Raw genomic sequence first — 24,012 nt, 5'->3', positions numbered from 1 at the left:
CAGGGACCTGCCAGGATTCATGATCCCTGCGGCCTGACGATGGCAGGGATCGTAATCTGCCAGGGCAGCGCTGCCCTGCGGATTACGATCTTGTTCTCTGCAAGCCTTTTCATAGCGGTAACACCGCCATGAAAAGGCTGGCAGAGAACAGGTGCAGAGGGACACAGTGGGGCCCCTGCACTGCCCATGCTCTGCAGAGAGTGAACATTGCAAGGGCACTGGTGCACTCTGTGGGCCACAGCATTGCCTCTGGCTCAATTATGAGCTGGAGACAATGCTGTAGCCTGTTTCCCATTAGTCCGGCGGGCGGAAACTGAGGTTTCTGCCTGTCGACCTAGCAGGAAACTCTTAATAACTCCGGTGGAGTGGTCGCCATAAAGGTGGCGGCCACCCTGTCGGGAGTTCGGCAGACGGGCTTTCCTGTCCTCCAAAGTTGAAATGCGGCCCTTAGACTCCACTGCTTCCACTGGGAACCAAACAAATGAATTGGACCGTTTTAGATCTTCCCAATCCAAGGCAAAAGGAAGTAGGAAGTACAGCAGATTGGAAGGCTAAGCAGAGCATTGTCTACATCTCAGACCTACAATTCTCCAAGGAGCAGCCCTTCAGATGGTGGTAGCTTTTCTCTGAGCATAAAGAGAACAATGGGTTTATCTATTAAGGGCAAAACTAAGTGTATCTCTTGAAGTTGATCTTTAGGTTACTAAAGAAGATTCACATAAGTAACTGATACTAATCAATAGTATTCATATGGTATTTATATAGTGCCAATCTACGTGAAAGTCAGTGGACAACTTAGTTGAAAGTCAGCTTTAGGCTGCATATTGATCTTTCTTTACTTGATGAGACTGTTTACCTGGTAGGCCATCTGAAATGTGTTTAGTGTAGTCTCCATAACCATCCAGTAAGGATCCAATTAAAATGGTATCAACTAAGGATTTGAACAGTGCTCCCAAAATCTGGGAATACGAGTTAAAAAGGTACGCCTCATTTTGTCATTATAGAGGTTCACGAACACCCCTTACACACAACCACTACTCAGTGTGCGACATGCTGTAGACATGACTCTAATGTGATCTATTCTGCCAAAGGAGTTGTAAACAAAATTAATTCTGTCCTCAGACAAGTGAAAGTCATTGGTGTTAGTGTTTTGAACACGGAATTCAGCATGCAAATTTCTTTTATTTTTTTCAAAAATAATTTTATTGGCGCGTGAAAGAATTTTCAAAGTGCAGCACAAGAGTTAGTTACAAAATGATGTCCAAAAACTACTGTTAGGCATGTTTTTACATGAATGGTGTTGAATATAAGCTACTCTAGTTGAGGTTTACATACATACACATTATGTGCAGACAGTGAACCGCCAGTCCTCGGATGAATATGCAGATGCTGGTATGTGTCTGGTTGTTCATGTACATTGTTTATATGCAGGGCTTTAAGTGGGATGAAAAAACTAGGGGGTCTCTCAAATGGGTGTGGCCGATGTAATTAGTGCATGGCTTAAAACACGTAAAATAAAAATCTGTGCATAGCATACAGTGCCTCCTGACTGATATTTTGCTGCTTCTTCCTGTCCTTTCATCATTGCCTCAGTTCTGGAATGATGAGACTGTGAACAAACTGTAACAAGTCTTTTGAAGTTACCTCAGAGTCATGAAGGGTGGTACTGCTGCTGAGTTGATATTTTTTTCACCCAGAGGGTGAGGGCAAAAATAGAGAGCCCGAAAGGAACCCGTCTCGGCACCTGCTTGTTAGATCTGCCAATGCTGAGCACTGGCTGGACACGGCCCACTTAAAGCACTGTTCATATGTATAAATTGTCATGGCTGATGGACACAGCAGCAGTGGACAAGACAGAGTTATACTATAACTGTTTGAGAGCTAGTGTGTTTATTGCTATAGGAAAAGGTCCCTATAGGAATGTAGTGTAAAACAATTCGATAAATGCACAGGTACAGCAAATGACAGCTATAATTAAAAATGATCTTAATCATAAAACAATGAAAAGCTGATATATGTATTTAAAAAAGCTTTGTTGCAAAATGTGAAACATTTATACTGACAGAGGCACGTATTTAGATGTATAGATCTTGCAGCTCATCATATTTCATAAGCTGACATAACACAGGCAGTTTGTTATTCACTTGTATTTAATATACAGCGAAAGTGTGACATGCCACATAATTGTAACAAGTATGATAGCATACTTAAGAGTGAAACCAGTGGAAACAATAATCTACCAAAGTGCCTTGCTAGCAATAACAAAACACACAATACCATAGTGCATATTGAGTACTTACCAATAAATTGTACTTGAGTCCAGGAAGAAATTTCTTCTCATGGTACCCTTAATGTCCTTTACTTACTAGCTCACATTTCCGTTTCTTACTGGCCCACATTTCCAGTCAATAAGGCAGTTCTTTACAGGAGAAGCATCAGTTTCCTGTTTGTGTGGGTCTCTACAGTGCAATATAAATTTGAGAAGTGCTTGACATTGCCACTGTGTGGAATGAGGATTTTTTGGGGGGAATATAGTGCTAAACTCCATGGCAGCCTAAAGTTTCAGTTGGAATAGAGATCTACAGCATCATGGTCTCTGTGACATGCAGCAGTATGCTACTCTGCTCTCAATTTAGGCTGTCACTGAGGTTGAGGATAAAGGCCATTATTGAAGTTCAGAGGGACTCAAGTGAGTCCTAGATTTGAGTTATTTAGGTCGCTGGCTTGCAGGTGCTCTAGGTTGTTATGCTAATAGGTTAAAATCCTGAACACCATTAATCTGTAAAACTAGTCTAACATTCCTTTATGCCATTTTGGAGGTAAACAGACCATGCATTCCTTTGTAATTATAGAATTCATGTGAATTGTATAATTATGTCTCTGTATTTGAACCAATGATACAAAAACACCACATAGTAACCAGTAATAAGCAATCTGTGTACAAGGCAGACACTGGCAGGTGGTTACACAGAGCCATGGCATTTGATTGATGATATTGAGCGTGATGATTGAAGACGATGAACAGGACACAGCATAAGGAAAACAGAATGCATAAAACAGACCGTGCATTATGGTCCTATTTTGCTATCAAAGAGTTCTGTTGACAATATAAAATATGAGGCCAAAAGACTTGTGGTTTGTAAATATCAACAGAACCTTGCGATGCCAATGTAGGGTTATATCACACATTGCCTGTGAATGCATTTTGTAAATTACATATTTTTTGTGGGAAAGGTGCTCCCAGAATACTTTTTTTCAGGGGCACTCCATCTCTACAGATGAAACCCCACTGTGGAAGAGGAGGATCTAACCAACCTGACCAGAGGAAATCTGATTTTAATGGCATCAGTAGGAAAGGCCCATGAAAATCATCACCCTGTGGAAAGAAGAATTAAGTCATTGTAATGCCAAATTGGACCACATTGAGTGCCATCAGGTAGACACTAATGATGATGTCATTAAGTGCCACAAAGGGGTATGTGCAGAAGTTAGAGCACCATATTTGGCAATTAAAAAGAGTATTTTGAGACTCGGGTGAGTGTCTGGAAAAACAGGGTGATCAGAATAATGGAGCGGTCTCCTACAGAGGATGAATTAAACCCGGCATTGATGTTGGAGATATCTTTCTACCAATACGTTTTTCTGTCAGGGGATAGGGATCCTCCTGGTTCCTAAGTTGAGCCTTTATTTGGAAGCAGACGGGGCAGAATTTGCAAAAGAAGGCAACCCACTGCGTGCTCAGTCCTTTAGCCAGTGTCCTGCTTAGTTATAGGGCAATTAAGGAAGGAGGAAAACCTTCAATGTTTTCATAAAAGGAAGCTGCAAAGACACATTTTGGAAGTTTCAGCATTATAGAGACCGAGAACTTCAGGCAGAAAGATCCATTTCTATTAAGTTGCTATACTGTTGGCATGTTGTAAGTGGCAGTAACAGAGATACACTGAACCTGTCAAGTCTTAGGAGAGTTGTTACTAAAACAGGAGCACACTCTGTCCGAATATCTGACCACAAAGCCCTATCCATATTAACAGCATATGCACCACCATACCCTGCTGCTTACTTCTGGGACTGTGTCATCAAACTTGTTTTTTTTTCTTTAAATCCAGCCCGTACGCAAAAGTGACGTACACAACACTTATACCATCACTTTTTATAACTCATCTATTAGCAGTCTACACCTTGCAAGCTTTAGTCCCATGGTTTATTCCTTTCCTGTTATGGCCCCCTCTTTATTGATTCTTCCTCCCAAATTCAGGTGTTCCTAGATTTTTTGCTCTGTGCAGCACCCTCGGAGCAGCACTTTCTGCACTGCAAAATTACTACCTACTAACCCTCACAAAAACTTGTTGGGAAATTTATAATGTTCCCAATATTATCCCAGACCTGGAGTTAGAATAGAAAATAAACGTCCCGCAATATTTGTGGGAAGGTTACACTTTCCCTAAATATTATTGGACTGAAGTCAGAATAGTATATTTCGTCTCTCAATGTGCGCCACACCTACTGCTGCCCTGAGGGCACAGTTCAAATGCTTCCCATCCTTTTCTTTCACCCTAGCCAGTTTGTATTTCTCATGTTCTTCTTCAGTGTGCTTGGGTCCCCAAAAATGGGTGCTTATTGCACTGTACCCCCATTTCTCTAGGAGGAATAGATCCCTTAGTTCTACTTAGGCTTTGTACTACATTCTCTGTGTTCCAGGACCATCATTTGCCATGAGTAACATATAGAGCAATGCAGTGAAAGTAAAACATAAACATAGTCTCAGTGGAGGGTAAAGGACAGTTAATGCTAGTTGTTAGATGGAGTTGGTGACAGCAATTGAACAATTTATTCTGTTTAATCCCGTTCTTCATTTCTTCTTTTTCATTAGGATCGACTGGACACAGCAATCCTCTTCTATCATCCTTACCGATTGCAGGCCGCGCCCTTCCCAGTCACCTGGACATCAAACACTTTCTGACCTTCCGGCTCAATGGCACTTCACCCCTCAACCTTTTTCCCAACTTCAACACGGTGAGTTATACTCTTTTGATTCCTCAACGTGTTAAGTCGCAGAACTCTCAAGTTTCCTACTTCCTTTTGTGAGTAGGTCATCCAGTCCATGTTCCTGTGCCAGCCTTGAAGCCCCAAGAGGTTGCATGAGAACGGTATGGCCACTTCAATCAAATATCAATGTTAAACAGATTTCTTAATTTTTAATTGATGTTATACTAATTTGACAACCTTCGAGGTACAAAATTGGCTTCATTGAAATCAGGCTATATAAGGGTGCTGTTTGGCCCCGTGTAGGAAGTCCACAGGGGAGGTAGAGGCCCTGCTTCTGCTCTCCACTGGAAGATTGGATGACTTATGTCCACTCCACTGGCACTTTGGCTGGAGGTGTCTGCTGAAGCTGCTTCCTTCTCCTATGCTCAAAATCTTTTCTCAGAAATTGGGCAGCCAGAAGTCAGGTCAGTCCACCGCTGCCTGACATCTGCAGCCTCCAAACACCTTTAGTTTGCCCTCATACCATCATTGGCACCCAGTGGGAGGCAGCATCTGCTGTCAGCTACCCCCGTGCGTCTATAGCATCAGATTGGTGTGTATTGCAGACTGTCTGAAGGGGCTTCTCCCTCTCCTTTGTGACCACCCCTTACCACCCACTTATGACAGGCTGACCGAGGGCCATCTCTCCTTCCTCGCCAGAAACTGATGACTCTCTTGGCCAAGGAAGCCATGGAAATAGTGCCAATGCCAGGAGTAGGTCGTGGTTGTCATTTCTGCTACTTTCTGGTGCCCAAAAAGGACAAGGGCCATTGTCCTATCCTAGATCTGCACCTTCTCAATTTCTTCCTCAAGAGGCAGGATTTAAAAATGCTCACACTTACTCAGGTCCTCTCTGCCCTCAACCCTTGAGACTGGATGGTAGCGTTGGATTTGCAGAACGCATATTTCCACATTCCCGTCCAGCCTGCCCAGTGACATTGCTTGTGGGGGACGGTAGGCCACAAGCACCTTCATTCCAGCGTGCTCCACTTTGACCTTACCAGCGTCCCATGGGTGTTCACCAAGGTGACTACGGTGGTTGCAGCTCATCTGCGGAGCTCAGGATTGGCAGTCTTCCGCTACCTCAACAAATAACTGTTGAAGGCAAGTTCGCCCCAGGCTGTCTTCCCACTTCCAGACTATGGTGAACCCCTGGATTCGCTGGGGTTCAATATTAACATGCCAAGGTCACACCTCACTCACCGATGCTCCCTTTTATTTGAGCTGTTCTGGAAGCAGGGCAGTTTCAGGCCGATCCTCCGGAATGGTGAGTCAAGAATATTCAGGCTATAATACGGATGTTTCAGCCTCTATCCTGGGTTTCGGTGAGACTGACTCTAAAGCTTTTGGGCCTTTTGGCCTCCTGCATCCTGCTTGTGACACATGCCTATTGGCATATGCAGGCTGTGCAGTGAAACTTGAAGTTCCAGTGGGTGCAGCATCAGGGCAATCCCTTCAACATGGTCCAGAGGGAACTGCACAGGATCTGCAGTGGTGACCACTGGATCGCGATTGTCAGCAGCAGACCCCTTACTCTTCCCCAACCAGATCTGACAGTAGTGACAGATGCATCACTCCTGGGAGTGACAATCTGGGAGAATTGAGGACTGGAGGCCTCTGATCCCCAACAGACTCCACATCAACCTGTTGGAACTCTGAGAGATCAGACTGGCATTGAAAGCCTTTCTGCCCTCCATCAAGGGAAGGCTAGTGCAGTTGTTCACAGATAACAACACTGTCATGTGGTACTACAACAAACAGAGCAGGGTGGGTTTGTGACCTTTTGTCAAGAGGCCCTACGTCTCTGGACATGGCTGTACCGTGAGGGTATATTCCTGGTGGTTCAACACCTGGTGGACTCTCTGAATGCCAGGCCGGATGACCTCAGTCGTCGATGCTTAGTGGCTCATGAATGGCATTATCATCCCGAGGTGGTTCGATGTCTCGTTCTAGAGTGGGGAGAACATTGTTAGATCTGTTCGCCACCACCAAGAATGGGCAATGTCTTTAGTTTTGCATGTTGGAGTTTTCAAGGCGGCTCTTGCTCTGAAATGCTTTTCATCTCGAGTGGAGCTCAGGCCTCCTGTATGCCTTTCCACCCATATCACTCCCGCCAAGAGTTTCCAAGGAGATCAGGAACAACCAGGCCAAAGTCTTCCTTGTGGCTCCAGATTGAGCACAGAGAGTTTGGTATCCTAATGTGGCCATCAGTCCTCAGATCAGGCTGCCCCTTTGTGAGGATCTTCTCTAGCAGCAACAGGGAAGGGTTCTTCACCCGAACCTCTCAACTCTTCTTGCATGGAGATTGAGTTGCGACAGTTGACAGCTTTGAAATTTCTGCTGAAGTCTCCATTATCTTGACTGCCAAGCGTCACCCCATTCAAGACGGTATACACCTGCCATTTGGGAAAATGTGTTGCATGGTGTGCAGAAAAGCAGATTGATCTCCTTTCTGCCCTCTTTTCTCAGGTTCTTCCTTTCATTCTTTCTCTTCCCAGCAGGGCTCTGATCTTGGCACTTTCAAGGGATGTCTTTCTGATGTTTCAGTTTTTCTGTATTTGCCTGATCAGTTATCCCTCTACAAATCCCCTATTGTAATTAGATTTTTGAAAAATGTACAACATATGTTTCCACCTTCTCCTTCCATTATGCCTCAGTGGGACTTCAATCTTGTCCTCTCATGCTCCTTACCGTCAAAGCAACCTTTCTCGGAGGGTCTGTGAGCTTCAGGCAATGTCATCCAAGCCTCCATATTTGAACATATTTCAGATCATCTGGTACTCAGTACGTGGTGCTCCTTTCTGCTAAAAGTGGTCATTCCTTTCACGTAGGGCAGTGGGTCCCAACCTGTGGTCCAGGAACTCCTGGGAGCCCCCAAGCCTTCTCAAGGGGTCCATGGCTGCTCAGAAAGTTAATATTAACAGATTAATAAAGTGTATATCACCTTATTTCTTGCCTTGTGGGATTCCTCAGGGATCTTCCCTCAGCCCCACGCTGTTTAATGTGTATGTAGCTCCGTTGGCTAGTCTAATTCAAATTTTTGGTTTCATTCCATCCTCCTACTCAGATGACTCTCAGCTTATTATCCCAATTAATCAGCAATGGGAGGAGGTGGCGGATCGGTTTAGCAATTGTATGCTGGCAGTGAGTAAATGGATGAATACCAACTGGCTTAAAATGAACGCCACCAAAACCGAAATTTTATGTTTCGGACTTGGGAAGGAGCTATGGAAATCACAGAAGTGGCCCTCTGAATGTGGCATTTGTCCTGTGCCCTCTACTGTTAGTAGGAATTTGGGAATTCTGTTTGATGAACAGTTATCCTTTAAAAAGCAGGTTAACCATACGGTAAAGATCAGTCTATGGTCTATCAAAATGCTCAGAAAATGTTTTCTTTATTTGTCATACGAATGGAGAGTATCCACCATCCTAGCACTGGTGATGTCGAAGGTAGACTACTGCAATGCCCTATTTCTTAATCTGGACAAGGTGCTGATTAACAGGCTTCAATTGGTTCAGAATTTCGCCGCCATAGCGGTTCTCAACCTCCCTCGGCGGACATCAGTTAGAGAGAGCCTTAAGCAATTACATTGGCTGCCGGTGGATCAGCGTATACAGTTTAAATCGCTCTGTTTAACATTTAAGGCAGCTCATGGGATTGGACCACGGTATTTGACTTCCAGACTTCATTGGTATGTACCGAAGAGAAATTTGAGGTCTTCTCAAGCATATCGGATACAGGTCCCTCAAACCTATAAAGCTAAATGGGGGGATAAAGCCTTTACTGTGGCCGCTGCCAGAAGGTGGAACTTTCTCCCATTGAACATCAGGCAAGAATCCTGTTATTTGAAATTTAGGAAATTGGAAAAAACTTGGATCTTCCCTCGTTAAAATCCTTCCGTGGTGGTTTATGACCTGTGTTCGGTTTTTCTTTTTCTCTGCCCCTTCTCTTCTGTCTATTTTATATTTTATTATTCGTTTCTATCTGGGTAGTGCTCTTCATTGTGTCTTCCTTTTTACGCTCTCTCCTCCTAGCGCTTCGACGCTCTATTGAGTAGGAATGCGCTTTTATACATTTTGGCATACAGACATACATGCATACATATATAAATAAAGTGGCTAAATGTACAATTGAAAATTTTAAAATGTACTGTAAATTTCAAGGAATTTGAAATTGGAGTCTAAAAATTAAATTAGTATCCACAGATTGATTTGTGGGAGCAGTGCAGGTGTATCAAACAGAATAAAGTATGGATGATGTGCGGCTTCAATTGAATTTAGAAAAGCTCCAACCTTTATATTAATATTATTATTGTTTTATTTTGTTTGCAAACTAAATAAAATGTGTTATTGTGTGTGAATGTGTTTGATGGAATGCTTGTTTTTGTATTTTTTGTGTATTTTTTTGCAGTTCAAATCATCAACAATGTTTAGGCCTGGGTCCCCGGCTTCCAGTAATGACTAATTGGGCGGACCCTGGATTCCAAGAATGATTTAGTGGACGGCCACGGGTTCCACAGAAGCGGAATCTCCAGATGGATTGTGCTCTGTATTAAAATCTGCAATGCAGTGGCCAAAAAGAAACCTCCTGACGGTTTGCATGCTCATTCCACCAGTGCTAAAGCTGCGACCGCTGCATTAGCTTGCAGAGTTATGATCCTGGACATCTGCCATTCAGCAATGTGGGCTTCCTTCACATGTTTACAAGAAAATACTGCCTAGACAGTCAGGTCTGTCCGTACAGGCACTTTGCCTGTTTGGCCCTGCAAGACTTCCTTGTATGAAATTGGTCCTCAGACCCACTTTTGGGTAGTTATTGCTTGGGTATCTATTCTAAGTGAAGGAATCTGTGGCTAAAGGGCTCTATTAGATAAACAAATTACTTACCTTCAGTGATGCTTTATCTGGTAGGACTTTATCTAGCTGCAGATTCCTTACTGACCCACCCTTCCTCCCCGTTGTGCAAACAGATTTCTAGGGACAGGGGTTTTCCCCCCTATCAGGGCCCTAGTTTTCCACACCAGTTGTCAGTGTTGTTTGTGGTTCTGCGCTCCTGAAGTGGAAAGTCATGAAAAGAAACTGGCAGTGTGCTGATGTGGTGCCTTTATAGGCACTGCACTTATCACTTCTGGCCTGGATGACGCAGACGATGACACACAGACCAAAACAACAACACCTACTGCCGCGCAGGGATACTGCTCAAGAAAAGTTTCTGCATCCAATCTGCCGCCTGGAGATAATTCTAAGGTAAGAAATCTGTGCCTAAATAGTCTTTATCAGATGATGCGTTACCGAAGGTAAGTAACTTGTTTATTTCATACACTCCTATCAGATACCCAGTGATCACCTAGTATACTAAATATTGTCATCCCAGAATTTATCTGCTCATGGCATTGCGATAACGAGCATTTGAAAGGCATGCCGTTACAATTTAGAGCCATTTTACCTTGGCTGTTTAGCTGAAAGTGGAGACAAACAAGCCTATTTAATGGAATTTCTCTACATATGAAAACTAACAAGTGCCTGGCCAGATACCCCGTCTCTGTCTACTTCCCCTGCTATATCAAATTTGGCTCATTTATGAAGAGTGAATGACTGTGCCCCAGTTCTACTGGCCATTTGTTGGTAACATCCTCTGGAATTCCTCCTAAATACATGCAGGAGCTGCTTCTGTGAGTCAAATGCCATTATTCCTCTAAATCACACCGGCTTCTCAAAGAAAACATGGACCCTAGATAACATCATGATAATTTTCCTGTTAATTGACTGGGTAATATTGTTTACTTCAATGCGAATGGCAGGTTCAATGAACAGCTTGAAGAAATCAAGAGTTAGGGCAATGGCCAGGCTTCGTGCCTAAGATCTGTTTACAACAAACTAAAGAACCATCACTCACACCAATCATACAGGTGACTCAAGCAAAGGCTCTTCCAAGCTTGGCCTGTGGTAGTGAGGCCCTCGGGGTCGGGACAGCACAGTTCAAGACAAAGCGCTGTTCAGGGTTTACAGGACAATATTTCAGATACCATCATACACATCGCCTGCTCAGATCTGGCTGGAGTTTGACATAGGTAAACAGCCACTAGCACACTAAGCGGCCTGCACAATGTGCTGTCACAACTCAAGACAGCAAAGGAAGGCTGTTTGGGCCACCATCTATAGTCTGAAATAGAAGCAAGACATAGGTCTCCGGCGAGGTCTTACCTGCATTGAACGGCCCTGGAAACACTTGGTCTGGAGGGAGCCTGAAAGCAGGCTATCAGCGACCAGGAGTTCAAAAACTGGCTAAATCATCTGCACACTTGCTGTCCATGCTTGGCGACAAGGATCGCCTCTTTAGGCGTAAGCACCGCTGCATGACATTACACAGTTATGTTAGGCTGATGTCTCAGAATAACCTTAGTGAACCATATAGTGAGCGGTCCAAGTTGCTATTTTTGATGTTCTGTTTGGGGATTCTGCCAGTCCTATGCCATCTTCCCGCCTGGATCAGGCGTGAGGCACAAAACATCTGTAGGCTATGTGGGCAGGGACAGGAAGATATTATTCATACACTCTGCTTGTGCCCTGATTTAAGGACGGATCGTCAGGAGCTCCTCCGAAGAATGTGAATCGAGCAGAATATAAGATCTTGTAGGGAGGCAGCGCTGGCTTACTTTAACTCATTGGATATAATTCTAAACTGTGCAATGGTTTGTTTTCTACAGAGAGTCAAGAAAAGGACGTGGGCCAGGGCCCTATCTATCACTGACGCATGAAGCGCTGAGGTGCTAATCAATGCCTAAAACCCAGTAAGAGTCTTTCTAAGGGGTCAACTCACAGTCAAACTTGTGATTTTGAGGGGATAGAGTGAACTGTGAGGTACTTTCATTGGGCACTGCAATTAACTGGAACAAGTCCCTCTGATAACAGGGTAAGGTATTGGCTGTCCCCTATCAAAATCACCTGCATCATCATAGACATTTGGCCATTTTCGCTTTGAGGGGGGCTCTTGTACAGCATTGGAAACACCCTTAGAGCATGCTGCCTGATCGGGCCATCTATAGGTCTTTCAAACATTTGTTTTATACGTGGGCTAGTTTTCAGAGTACTTTCTGGCAGCAATTCAGCTGCTCCACAGTCATGATTTTTTCTCTACTACCCAAGCCTGGGAGAAGTGGGGAATCCCTAAGAACCACTTAAAAACTTCTGAGCTTAGCAGACTTCAGTCATGATCTTATTTTCTTAAGCTGTTTAAGACTTGTGAGAAGAAGGGAATCTCCAAGAGCCTCTCAAAAACGTCCAAGCTCAACAGGTTTAGTTTTTAGTCAATATTGTTTTAACTCCAAAATTTGAATGTGCATATCTAATGTATTTTAAGTATGGTTGTTACTGTGTCTTATTTTGCAATGGTTTTAACAAATCAAGCAATGAATATATTTATTATTCCAAATACATGCAGGCCAAGTCCACATCCCTTTTTACACATTAAGCAGCTAGCCTCTTTGTTAATGGTAGCAGTGCGTTATATACTATTGACAAAATAGAGTACTTAAATGGAAGATTACAGAGGTTTTGAAGTTTTCTCCATCATCCTTTAGTGATCAAGGGTTGACTGTATTGCAATCCTCACTACTTCCGTTTTAAACTTTTCTAAGTTGGTCGTCTTTTCTTATTCATTGATTTGCCCTCATCAAGGCACCCAATTGCATAATGTTGCAATCCCTTAACTGGCTTCCATCCCACGAGTGCTGTCAAGAGAACAGTGGACCCTTCCTTATGTTGTGCTTTATCTATCCTGGTGACATCCGGCTGCATTTCATACTCTGTGCGCCAGTCTCATACCCCTAGAGAAAGCAGCTCCTAGCCCATGGACTGTCCATCTCCAAAGTCATTTTTTTGTATGATTTGAAGCAAAGTGTGAGCCACAATCACCCTGCTTCACTACTGCCCGGAGGAAGCTTAGTGAATCCTCATAATACAATTTAGCAGCTGAGCTAGCTGTAATTGCTTGTAAGGTCTGGTTGTATTACAATTAACTGGAAGAGCAGAGGAATCCTAATTTATTGTGAACCAGTCACTGCCTATTTAGTAGACTATCAGTCTACTTTGCGCCAATGAAACCTGTCAGTTAGCCTAGCCTTGGGTTAGACAAGGCTTTCTTGGGGATTCGCCCTTTGTGATGGTAGGATGATTATTATTCTAGTTATTATATTATTTTCTGTGATTATCCTCCCAAAGAGCACATCTACCCCAGCCACCAATGACTAGTTATGCTACACACAATTGTTTTGTGAATTCGTTTTATTGATTTTACAACAGAGCTGTGATACTAAGTACAATATTGTATCAGCCTCATAGCAATAGTTAAATGGCAGATACAATATGACAAGTCGCAATAACCATAAATGTTGCATACATTGAATAGTGTCAAGAGGCATTTTGACTAGGGGGAAACAGTTGCAATGCAAACAGTAAACAAAAACACCTAAAAATGTTTGAAGGGAAGACAGCAAGACGACGCAGGAGGTATATCACATTATTGGCAATGTAGTGGTGGGTAGGGGTCATGATCCAGAGAGGGAAATTGATGCTACGCAGAAAATATATGATATTATATCACTGTAAATTGGAGGTGGAAAATTCTTTTCAATACAGATTTAAGTTTGATTCCTACAAGGGAGTTGTGGACTTTGTGACTTTAGGATAGGTTTTAAGCTGTGTTTGTAGTTCGTGTCCCAGAGACTTAAAGAAAATAAGTTATGGGGCCCTGCAATAAATTTGTGACTCATTATGTTCTTGTTTCTAAAGCACTGTCATCAGTGGTGTCACTAGGTTGTAAATCATGAAAGAGCACAAGTTCAACAAGTGACAGAGAATGCCTTTTAGCACCTTTGGTGTTGGATAGAAAGCTTAGCATGCCATGGAGACACAACCAACCCATAGTTGAGCTCTGAGTGTTGTAGCCTTAGATGAAATGTGATGTGCATCAGTGGTATTGTAGTGGAAGATGGAGTTTTATTCGCCTCATAAGAGTTGGTGGTTGTAACCTTGAATGGAAGCTGGTGCATCAAAAGGATTGTATGCTAAAGTTTCACATGTAGTGCAATGCACATCCTTACAATTTATGTTGTAGTGTCCCATGTGCTTCATATGGGCTGGGAGTTGCAACCCTTGACAGAGTCTTATGTTCATATGGCAGTGTGTTGTTGCTTTCTGAGAGGTGCAGGTTAGGTTTTGTAGCCTTATATGGAGACTTAGGTGCTGCAGCCTTCATTGCAATGTCTTGTATGTGACAAACGTTGGGTGATATCACACATTTAGTAGCATGTTCATCGAGAGCTTTGGTTTTGTAGAATTCCATGTGCTTCATTTGGGTTGGGAATCGCAACCTCTGACAATCTCATGTTTACCATGGCTTGGCATAATTGTTGTAGCCTGAGAAACTCTTGTGCATTGTGAGGGTAGATTGTTGCACTAAATTATACAAAAATGTAATGAGCTAAATGCTGGAATTAATCTCAGTTACTGATAATTACTCACAGCTGCATCCCAGTGCATCGTTATTTTGCACACCATGCAACCTCAGTTTGGACCCAGCCATTTGCAAATCATTCTTGACCTTGCTCAAATGGAAACATTCCAGCCCGAACTGCCAGACCCCCCCCTTAAAAAAATGTTGCTCATCTCTCAATTATTGAGATCTTACAGAAACTCACAGTCATTTCATTAATTGTGGTGATACATCAGTGATGGCACCTGGTAGAAGGAAACACAAGAAAACACGAAAGAAACACAGACCCATACACTGCTCCACACGATTCACTTTGAATATAGATAAGCAACTGAAGTGAAGGTGGCTTTAAGAGTTGCTGCCTTCAAACCCAGTGTTTCTGCAGTTTGCCTACCAGGAATAGCTTGTTTTCCATCTACAAGGTAACATTCAAGGCTTACGGTACACCCACCTTTTTCTTGCAAAGTGATGTTTCTGACTAGTTTAAGTGCCCTTTAAAGACAATGTTGTTTTTCAATGCTTTAAAGTGAGGGTGTAACCACTTTTTGTTGAGTCAATTACTTACATATGCCTGCTACCCTCCTGGGGGTATGGGCCATCAACCAGGACACTCCAGCCATCTCTGTCCTGGGCTTTCCTTTCAATCTGACTCTATGTGTAACCCATCTCCTTGCAGTCGCCCTCGACGCCAGGTGATTCTTGGACTTCATCTTTTCTTTTCTCTTGATGGTTTCAGGTGAGAGCTTAACTTGTGATGTTTGCTGCAGGCTGGCAGAGGGTGTGACCTACCCAGCTCCAGCGCCTTTTCTCGATTTCTTCATGAACAGGGAGTTGGAAAGTCTGTTGCCACAGGTCGTTGTTGCTGATGGTGTATGGCCAGTGGATTTGGAGGGTTTTCCTCAGACAAATGTTGATGTTTGGGACTTTGTTGGTGGTGGTTGCTGTTGTTTCTGCTCCATTCAGAAGGACAGAGTTTATGTTGGTGTTAAAAAAACAGATATTTGTTTGCAGCATTAGATCATTGTCGCTCAAGATCTTTTTTAGCTGAATAAAGGCAGCCCTTGCTTTGCCAACTCTTGCCTGGATGTCTGTGCCACTCTGCTTGTCTATGACACTGCCCAGGTAGTTAAAGACCTCAATCTCTTCCAGTGCATCTCCCGCAAGAGTGACTGCAGTTCTTTTGGCCATGTTAGCTTTCAGGATCTTAGTTTTTCCCCTACAGATGTTGAGACCAAGTTGTGCTGATGTGGTTGCCACTTTTTCGGTCTTCTCTTGCACCTGCAGTTGTGTATGGGAGAGTTGGACCAGGTGGTCTACAAAGTCCAAGTCATTGAGCCGCATACAAGGTGCCCACAGCATCCCATTTCTCCTTCCTCTGGATGGCTTCATGATCCAGTCTATGGTCAACAGAAAGAGAAAAGGCAAGAGCAAACATCCGTGGCGGGCTGCGGTCCTCACTTCCAAGTATTCTGTTAGCTGTCCTCCATGGACTGTCATGCAGGTCTTTCCCTCATAAGAGTTCCTGATGATTCTTACAAATTTATCTGGCACGCCATAGTGGTGGAGGACTTTTCAAAGGGTCTCTCTTTTGAATGCCTTCTCATAGTCGATGAAGTTGACATAGAGGGTGGAGTTCCATTCCATTGACTACTCAATGATAATGGACAGTGTTACAATTTGGTCTGAGTTTAATCTATTTTTGCAGAGGCCAGCTTGCTGGTCTGAGAACTGAGCGCCAACTTGTTCCTTCATGCTCTTTAGGATGATTCTGTTGGACGCTTTACCTGGGGTTTATATAAGAGTTATCCCAGTGTAGCTTGCACAGTTACTGAGGTCACCTTTCTTGGGGGATCTTGATCAGATATCCTTCCCTCCAGTCTGATGGTACCTTTTTTCCTCTTCCCAAATCCTTCCAGACATGAGGTAGAGCATGTCTACTGATGTTTTAATGTCTGTCTTCAGTGCTTCTGCAGGAATGTTGTCAGGTCCTGCTGCCTTCCCATTTCTCAGATGTTTGATGGCTTGTCGTGTTTCTTCCTTGATTAGTCTTCTGCAACTGATTGACAAGTCCTTGTCAGCTGGCTGTATGTCTGGTAAAGAATGCGGCATTAGCTGGTTCAGCAGTTCTTCAAAGTGCTCCACTCACCTTCGTTGTTAGTCTTTGTAATATAATGATTGTCTTTCCAGTTCTGTTTTTAACAGCTGTTTCTGACTTGCTGTATCTGCTGGAGAATTTCCTTGTTATATCACAGAGTTCTTTCAGGTTTTCATGGCTTGCTGCTTCCTGGGCTTCTCTGGCAAGACCATTGATAAATCTTCACTTGTCCACTCTTAAACTTCTGTTGATTCAATAAAGTCTTGCATTTCTTGCACACAATATCATTAGCATATTGACTCCAAAAGAAAAGTAACGCACAGCTCAAAACTACATCCTTTAATGCCCCCTCCTGCTGATCAGTACACTAATAATGCCAATTTGACCACACCACTGCACACACGGCTCTCACTTGCTCACTTCCCTTTAATTCCTTAAGGCTACTACAGCTACAGCTACTACAGCTAGCTGTACATTTTTGTACTGCTCTCCAGTGCCCAACTCTGCTGAATTAGTGAAAAGCCCAGGGTACCCCCATGCATATTTGAGGGGTGTTTGCCTTCTCTTCCTGGAAATGAGAGGCTGGCCATCAGAGGCAGGAGATTGTTGTCAGTGGCACAGATCTTAATGACCCTGAGTCATTCGATGTTCCCCTTCGCTCTATATGACGTGTTGTGAAATGCATGTAGGGGTTTTATTGGAAAGGAGTAATTTTGTGAGCTTAGGACTCTTGACTTCAAAAGGTGGTTCCCCAAAGCAGAACCTGTGGTTTTGACACTCTGATGTAAAGGGTTTTCATATCAAAGACCACTGTTCTTATTACCTGACTTGTGATAGGAATTGAGATTGACCCTCTGATTCTGCCATACCCCATAAAACAGTAGTTGTCCTCACCTGCTTTCCTCCCTGGATATGAAAGCCAGGAAGGAAGGCTTCTGCTTTTGTTGATGAGAGGCTTTACATTTGAATAAGCCTTAATGGACCACTGGCTTACCTCCGGAGCCCAGAACTTTTCCGAAGTTCTGACCTTCTGGAACCAGCACATGATATGACTCAGGACTCGACCAAGGAGCACTAAAAGAGGTCTGAGAGTACTTCTTACCTGGACTGTAACTCTGTAACAGTTTTATCAAGTTTGCATCAATCCTGATGGATTCCAAGGAGGATTGGAGCTGTGTGCTTTTTTGGAACAAATGCCAAAGTCTAGCAGGGACAGATGCTGGCATGGTGTGAACTAGCTTAAGGGAGGAGCAGCCCAGGAGCAATGAGGATCTACAACCGTGGTGACCAGGATTCAGACATAAAACAGAGGCCCATAGGTTAGATTAAGCAGTGACCTGGCTTGTTTATCTGTTTCCAGAGCAAGAACTGCAGAACTCCGCCATACGTGAAGCTGCTGGAGGCACAGGGTATTGGACGCATGACCGTACTACACCCTATGAAGTTCAGCAAACCTACTGACTTCCTGCAACACTAATACGTGTTTTCCATCCCAGGAAGAACCCTGGTTTTCACCCTCCCTCCCCAGACTTTTGTGTGCCATCTAGTTCACAATTTTGGTCGAATTGAACTTGAGACTATTTGAATAATCTTCCTACAGCGTAGGGTCTCAGTGTGGGTGTGTTTAATTGTTTGATGTTAACCTGAGTCCGAGTTAGCATGGTATCCAGCTCCAGTAGGTGCATTAAAATCTATTGGTGACCTTTATGTATGACATTCTGATGGATACAACTACCTGTGGATTCCTCACCTTATGAATTCGATCCTTGCGCCAGCATCCGACGGAAAGTCTTCTTCCTAGCTGTCTAGGTCGACGAGGACGTCATAATGGCACGGCTCCGCGTGACTCCGCCTGACATCAGCGTGCCAATAAGAGGTCCCCGTCGGCGTACTAACGTCAGTTTTTCCTTTTTCCGTGCATTCGACTTCAACGGTTTTTCTTCCTGGCCCGTTGGTTACTGTAGCGATCTCTTGAAGTTACAATGTCGCCTCCGAAGAAGTCCGGGTTTAAGCCGTGTAGGGAATGCGGGGGTCGGATGTCAGTGACCGACCCCCATTCGGATTGTATTTGGTGTTTGAGCTCTGAGCATGATGTGGAAGGCTGTTCTTCGTGCCAGAGCATGAATCCTAAAGCTCTGAAGGACGAGAAGCGGAGCTCTTCTTGGCCAAGGCAAAGAAGAAGGAACACAAGAAGGTTTCTTCCCATGCTTCTCCCAAAAAACATAAGAAGCGGCGTCATCATGACTCTCGGCGCCGTTCGGAGCGGAGCCGATCGAGGAGTCGTTCGAGGTCGAGTTCGTCACGGCGCCAGAAGACGTGGGAAATGAGTCCTACGGTCACGCCTCAGCCAGAGAGTCCGGGGTTGTCACCGGCGCCTTCAGTCTATGAGGTCACTCAAGGTAGTGCTCGCTTCTCACCGGCGCCGAGGGATCCTGATGTTCCCCAGACGTCTACACAGCAGTACCCAGCGTTCCCGACTCCAGGGACGGATCCGGCCGCATTTTTTAATGCGATGTATGCTATGTTTCAAGCCATGGCCCCTGCTGGTGCACCGGCGAGTCCCACGGGGCCATTGGCATTCAATTTGGGCTCGCCGGCGTCATACAGGGCTGCTCCATTCATGCCCTTCTGCCCTTCAGAGCCTGGTGGTCCGGCGCCGGGGGTTTCCCCTGGCAGGAGTCCTTCGCCTGGGACCGTGGATCCGTCGGCTTCTCGTCCGACTCCTTCTCGGCGCCATCCGGCGTCATTGGTGGCCTCATCCAGACCGGCTCCATCTCCTTCTGCACATTCGGCGTCGAGGAGGTCATCTGCCGACTTCGGGGCGGCGCCGGCTCCGGCGCCGGTTGAATCCGGGAGCCTTCCGGAACCAATTCAAGGTCTGAGATCATCGGTGTCGATGGAATCCTTGTCGACGCCGGCTCTGGAAACGCATTTAAGATCTCGAAGGAAGGCGTTGAGGCTTCTGGAGGAAGAGGAATACAGAAGGCTTGAGGAAGGTGAGATAGAGCCTTCTGATGATTTCCAAGGACTTGCCACTGCAAGTGGTTTGGATACTTCCCCGGAGTGGGACATTGCTTCTCCGGGGGTTTACTGAGGAGGCCTCCTCTTTCCATGCTGTGGTGAGGAAGGCGGCTGACTATCTGGATTTGCCTTTGTCCTCGGCAGAAGTCAAGACTAACCTGCTCACAGAGGTTCTTCATCCTTCTTCCTCCAGTGCTGACCCCTTGTTGCCTTTTAATGAGGCATTGACTGAGCCTATTATGGACCTGTGGAAAAAGCCGGTGTCATCTCCTGCGGTGAACAGGGCAGTGGCGAGAAGGCATAGGAGTGCCCCAGGAGATCCATCATTTCTATCTCGTCACCCGACTCCAGAGAGTTTGGTGGTTCAGGCATCATGTTCTGCAAAATCTGCCCCCGGTACATTCCCTGGTGTTCCAACAGACAGAGAATCCAAGAGGATGGAGCAATCCTCGAAGACAATGTTCTCTTCTTGCAGCATGGCCCTGAAAGCTACCAATTCCACTTGTGTGCTAGGCAGATACATTCATGCCCTAATGGACTCTGCGAAGGAGATGGCAAAAGATCTGCCACAGGAAGTGCGAAAATCATTTGGGGCCCTTTTCTTGGATGCGCAAGCGGCTGCACAGCAGATTATTCAATCTGGCCTGGATACTATGGATTCTATAGCCAGGCCATGGGAACATAGGTGGCTACGAGAAGGCATGCCTGGCTAAGGTCTTTGGGTTTCTCGTCGGATGTACAATCCACTTTAATGGACCTTCCATTTGATGGGGAAAAGCTGTTTGGGGACAAGGCAGATTCTGCCCTTGAACGGTTTAAGGACTGTCGGGCTACAGCTAAGTCCCTGGGTTTGCAGACCCCTTCTGCTACATTGTACAGGCCTTTTCATAGGTTTCGAGGGTTTGCTAGAGGTTCTGCCTTTCGTAGGTCTCAATCTTATGCCCAACAACCTGCCAACCCGCCCTATCGTGCCTTCAGAGGGCGAGGTAGGCGCAGGGCTACAGGTCCAGCCCAGCAGCTCTCTTCTTCTTCATCATCCTCCTCGGGTGGACAGCAGTAGAAGCAGCCCTAGTTTTCCCCACTTTATCAGTCACACTTCTCCTGTAGGAGGAAGATTGAGTCTTTTTCTGCAGCAATGGAGGTGAATTACAACAAACTTGTGGGTGCTAGGAATTGTGGAAAAGGGCTATGCTCTCCCCTTTCAGGAGTTTCCTCCTCCCTTCCCTCCCCGTCCCTCCTTTTGTTCAGAAGAACATCTTCTGTTGTTGCAACAGGAGGTTGTAGTCATGTTGGCAAAGGGCGCGCTATAGAGTTGGTACCGTTGCAGGAAAGGGGTCAGGGGTGTTATTCAAGGTATTTCCTGATTCCCAAAGTGGACGGTCGTCTAAGGCCAATCCTAGACTTGAGGATTTTTTTTTTTTTCCTCAAGTAGGAAAAATTCAAAATGCTGACCCTAGCCCAGGTGCTGTTGGCGTTGAACGAAGGAGACTGGATGGTGTCTGTCGACTTGCAGGACGCGTACTTTCATGTTCCCATAGTCAAGTCGCACAGGAAGTATCTCAGTTTTGTGGTCGGATCGCAGCATTACCAGTTTGCGGTCCTCCCATTTGGTCTTACTTCAGCACCCCGGGTCTTCACAAAGGTGATGGCAGTTGTTGCAGCACATCTCAGAAAGAGGGAGGTAGCGGTTTTTCCCTACCTGGACGATTGGTTGATCAAAGCCAAGTCTCCAGAGATTGTGTTGTCTCATCTGCGAATGACAAAGCAGTTGTTGTTCGATCTGGGTTTTTCGGTGAACGTACCCAAGTCTCACCTGGAGCCGTCTCAACGCCTCCTGTTCATAGGGGCAGTATTGGACACGAAAAGGTTTCGGGCCTACCCCCCGCCTCAGCGGGTGCGGGACATTCAGGCACTGATTCCTTTGTTTCAAAGAGGAGCGGCAGTTCCAGTCCTCAAAGTCTTACGCCTGCTAGGTCTGTTTGCTTCTTGCATTCTGTTGGTCACTCATGCTCGCTGGCATATGAGGGCTCTTCAGTGGTGTCTCCGCAGACAGCGGTTCCAGCACAAGGGGGATCTCAGGGATTCAACAAAGATCTCCAGGGGCGCTGTAGCGGATCTTCATTGGTGGACAGTGGACGGCAACCTTTCCCAAGGGAAACCGTTTTCACTACCACCTCCGGTGGCCACAGTGATATCGGATGCTTCCACTCTAGGGTGGGGAGCTCATCTGGGGGACCTGGAGATCAAGGGTCGTTGGTCTCCAGTGGAACAGATGTTGCATATCAATCTGTTGGAATTGCGGGCTGTATGTTTGGCGCTCAAGGCCTTCCTCCCTTCCCTTCGCGGTCAGTCAGTTCAGATCCTGTCGGACAACACTACCGCGATGTGGTATATAAACAAGCAAGGAGGAGTGGGGTCGTATCTTCTTTGCCGAGAAGCCCTACGACTCTGGTCCTGGGCTCAGGACCATCGGATTTGCTTGATGGCAAATCATTTGGCCGGAGTGTTGAATGTACGTGCGGACGTTCTCAGTCGTCACTTCTCATTAGATCACGAGTGGCGTCTCCATCCGGATGTAGTCCTCCACATCATCGAGATGTGGGGTACTCCTCAGGTGGATTTATTTGCCACTCGGGAGAACGCGCATTGCCCGTTATTCGGCAGCCTCCAGTATCGATGCAAGGGGTGTTGGGGGACGCGTTTCAGATGTCCTTGAACGGCCAGTTGCTTTACGCGTTTCCCCCCATACCCTTGATTCCTCGGGTTTTGAGGAAGGTTCGTCAAGACCGGGCCCAAGTCATATTGGTAGCACCGGACTGGCCGAGAAGGGTATGGTATACAGACCTACTTCAACTCTCTCAGTGCCCTCCGCTCCGTCTCCCGCTCAGGGCAGATCTCCTCTCTCAATCGCAGGGGCAGGTTCTACACCCCCACCTCCAGAGCCTGCACCTTCATGCCTGGAGATTGAACGGGGCAACCTGAGTTCTTTTTCTCTCCCACCGGATGTAGTGGATGTTATACTATCGTCCAGGCGACACTCCACTAAGTCTATTTATGCCGGAAGGTGGGCAAAATTTGTGTTGTGGTGTGGAGAGAACCAAAAAGATCCTTTAAAGGCCCATCTTTCAGATGTACTTTTGTTTGTTCTCAGTTTGGCGAAGAAAGGCTGTGCTATAGCTACAGTTAAGGGTTATTTGGCAGCTCTGTCGGTGTTTCTTTGCCGTCCGGATCAGCCATCTTTATTCAAGTCTCCCATTGTACATAGGTTCCTTAAGGGTTTGGTGAATAGCTTTCCTCCTACTCCTTTTCACATGCCTCAGTGGGACTTAAATCTTGTTTTAACATTTTTAATGGGTTCGCCTTTCGAGCCCATGCATTCATGTCCATTGAGATATTTAGCCTTCAAGACTGTTTTCTTGATCGCAATTACTTCTGCTAGGAGGATTGGTGAGCTTCAGGCGCTCTCCGTTAAGCCTCCTTTCACTGTGTTTTTCCCTCATAAAGTGGTTCTAAAAACCAGGGCTGCTTTTCTGCTGAAAGTTGTCACCCCTTTTCATTTAGGGCAGAATATCACTCTTCCTGCTTTTTACCCTCCTCCCCACCCGTCTAAAGAAGAAGAGAGACTCCATAGGTTGGATCCTAAGAGGGCCCTGGGTTTTTATCTCAAAAGAACTAAAGACTTTCGTTTGGATGAGCAACTGTTTGTTGGGTATGCTGGTCAACAAAAAGGCAGAGCTGTACAGAAAAGGACACTCTCCAGTTGGGTCATCTTGTGTATAAAGATCTGTTACTCTTTGGCAAAAAAGGTCCCTCCTGAAGGTATCAGGGCCCACTCTACTAGGGCTAAATCCGCATCCTCGCCTTTGGCGAGAGGAGTTCCATTGATAGATATATGTAAAGCAGCAACTTGGTTGTCCCTCCATACTTTCGTGAAACATTACTGTTTCGACTCTGAGATGAGGAGGGACGGTCACTTTGCTCGCTCGGTATTGCAAGATTTCTTGGTGTAATCAGGCGGGCACCCACAACCGAGTGCGGTACTGCTTGGGACTCTATTCATAAGGTGAGGAATCCACAGTTAGTTGTATCCATCAGAAGAACAAGTTACTTACCTTCGGTAACGCTTTTTCTGGTGGATACACTGACTACCTGTGGATTCCTCACGGTCCCTCCAGCCTCCCCGTTGCCTGCCTGGTTACACTCTTATCTTGCAGTATTTAGATTTAGATTTATATATATGAAAGCGCATATATATGTATATTTATATGTATATAGTGATATTTCTCTATTTATTTTGTATATTTATGTATCCCAGCTTTCAATAAGAATGGATTATTTAAATGATCAATGTTTTTGTGTGTGTATATCTTTCTATATT

The 24,012-nt window shown here is 45.2% G+C and overlaps 1 protein-coding gene across 2 annotated transcripts in view; it reads left to right on the top strand.

Moving 5' to 3' along the window:
• The window catches only part of ZNF385C (zinc finger protein 385C), a 598,456-nt gene that overhangs the window by 441,828 nt on the left and 132,616 nt on the right, over nucleotides 1-24,012 (top strand). For both annotated transcript variants that reach the window (XM_069237673.1, XM_069237674.1), the window contains exon 2: nucleotides 4,871-5,013. In XM_069237673.1, the coding sequence (XP_069093774.1) occupies nucleotides 4,871-5,013 (143 nt within the window). The remainder of the gene's footprint in view (nucleotides 1-4,870; nucleotides 5,014-24,012) is intronic.

Source organism: Pleurodeles waltl, chromosome 6 (assembly GCF_031143425.1).
Source record: "Pleurodeles waltl isolate 20211129_DDA chromosome 6, aPleWal1.hap1.20221129, whole genome shotgun sequence".
NCBI lineage: Eukaryota > Metazoa > Chordata > Amphibia > Caudata > Salamandridae > Pleurodeles > Pleurodeles waltl.
Note: the sequence above shows the minus strand (reverse complement) of the source record. Positions and strands in the feature narration are given on the sequence as shown.